At 34.7% G+C, this 2,020-nt stretch overlaps 1 protein-coding gene across 1 annotated transcript; it reads left to right on the top strand.

Moving 5' to 3' along the window:
* Positions 1 to 336: 336 nt before the first annotated feature.
* Positions 337 to 1,266, top strand: LOC142844832 (olfactory receptor 4K3-like). The gene has a single exon (XM_075963635.1). It carries the CDS (start codon positions 340 to 342, stop codon positions 1,264 to 1,266), a length of 927 nt encoding a protein of 308 aa, XP_075819750.1. The 5' UTR covers positions 337 to 339.
* Positions 1,267 to 2,020: the final 754 nt, after the last annotated feature.

Genomic DNA, 2,020 nt, shown 5'->3' with positions numbered 1-2,020 from the left:
TCATGATTGTTAGTGATAAATTCAGAGCACGCACTTTTTCTTCACATTGTCATCCTGCCTTTTTGCTGCTCTCTCGTAGAGGGATTTCCCGATTGAGCATGTGGATAACTGTCGCACCTGATGCTTCTCTTCGTGGGGAGTTGCTCTTGGCTCATTTGCTTTCTCTTGGGCAGCAGTGTCACCCCTGTTTGCCTTAGATTCCTCTTTACATTTATGTCTTTCCATCCAGGTAAGTTTCAAAGTTAATAAACAGTTCTACAAAAGAAGTAATCTTCCTATTATGACGAAATCTTAATTTTTCTTAAATTGTAGGCCGCTTCTGAGGACTCACTGAGTGAAATGGATGGGGGCAATCAGTCTGTGGTGTCAGAATTTATGCTTTTGGGACTTACCAACTCTAAGAATCTTCAGGTCATACTCTTTGTGCTATTTTTCATACTTTATCTGCTCATCTTGTTTGGAAATATCGTCATCCTTGTTTTAATCACCACTGACCCCCATCTCCATTCTCCCATGTACTTCTTCTTGGCCAACCTGTCCTTTGTTGACTTATGTCTTTCTTCAAACACCACTCTTAAAATGATATCAGATTTTCTCAGAGAATACAAGACCATCTCCTTTGCAGGCTGCATTTTCCAGATTTTCTTTTCTCATTGTGTTGGTGCAGTGGAGATGGTGCTGTTGGTGGTAATGGCTTATGACCGCTATGTGGCCATCTGTAAACCACTCCACTACTTCACCATTATGAACCTGAAAAGATGCACTGGGTTGGTGTTGATTTCTTGGACTACTGGCCTTATACATGGCATAAGTTACTTGGCAGTGGTTTTGCAGCTACCTTTTTGTGGTCCCAAGGAAGTAGACAGTTTCTTTTGTGATATGCCATTGGTGATCAAGCTAGCCTGCATAGATTATCATGATTTAAATACTTTAATGCATGCTGACTGTGGGATTGTGGCTGTAACCTGCTTCATTCTATTGCTGATTTCATATACATATATCCTAATCACTGTTGGCCAGAGCTCTAAATCTGGTGTATCTAAGGCTCTGTCCACATGCAGTGCCCACATCACGGTGGTAATGATCTTCTTTCTGCCTTGCATCTTCATCTATGTGTGGCCCCTCAGTATTACCTGGTTGGACAAATTTCTTGCTGTGTTTTACTCCTTTTTTACACCACTACTAAACCCAGCCATTTATACATTGAGAAATAAAGAGATGAAAAATGCTATGAAAAGATTCATAGGCAAATTCTTGGGACTCTAAGGATATTCACAATATTCAGAAACATGCACTAATTGCTTCACACCATGAGATTGACTCTATGAAATATATTTAAAACCAACAAATACAGTTTATATTGACATTTTATACCAATCTTTTAATATGGATACAATTTAACATTTTAAAATATATGACATTTATTCATCAATCAGCAGAACACTGTTAATTCTTTTTCTTAAATTATAAATATAAACCTTTTCCACACAGGAAAGCCATCAAAGTATTCTTCTATGGTTTTAATAAATTTTAGCTTAACATTTTTGAGCAACCCCATATATTTATCTAAACAAATAAAATCTTAATAAATGTTACTTGAATATAATTCTGTATAACACCATATGCCCGTTAAATGTTTTTCTAATTTCATGATTATAAATTCTAATGGTGAACTTGAATTTTCCTAAAATATTTCGCCTGTAATATGTAACTATTTCTCCTTAGCCGGGAAATATCAAAGAATATATACTTGATACTGTCTTCCTTTTTAATAATCACATTACATAATATTTTGGTTTTGTTATTTTGTAGAAAAAAAACAAGAAGTTTTAAGATAGTTAATAAGTTTAGTATTTCCACCCAAAGAGAAGAAAGTGTCATTTTTAAATTTTAACCATTTTGTGAATGTTTAAATGTAGTAATGTTTCAACTTATTATGGTCATTATTACCTTAGTGAGTCTCACCCTGGACAATATTTTTTAAAGGAAAAGTCTTTATTTTATTATTATTATTTAAAAG

This window comes from Microtus pennsylvanicus, chromosome 2 (assembly GCF_037038515.1).
Source record: "Microtus pennsylvanicus isolate mMicPen1 chromosome 2, mMicPen1.hap1, whole genome shotgun sequence".
Taxonomy (NCBI): Eukaryota; Metazoa; Chordata; class Mammalia; order Rodentia; family Cricetidae; genus Microtus; species Microtus pennsylvanicus.
This window is presented reverse-complemented; position numbering and strand designations above follow the sequence as displayed.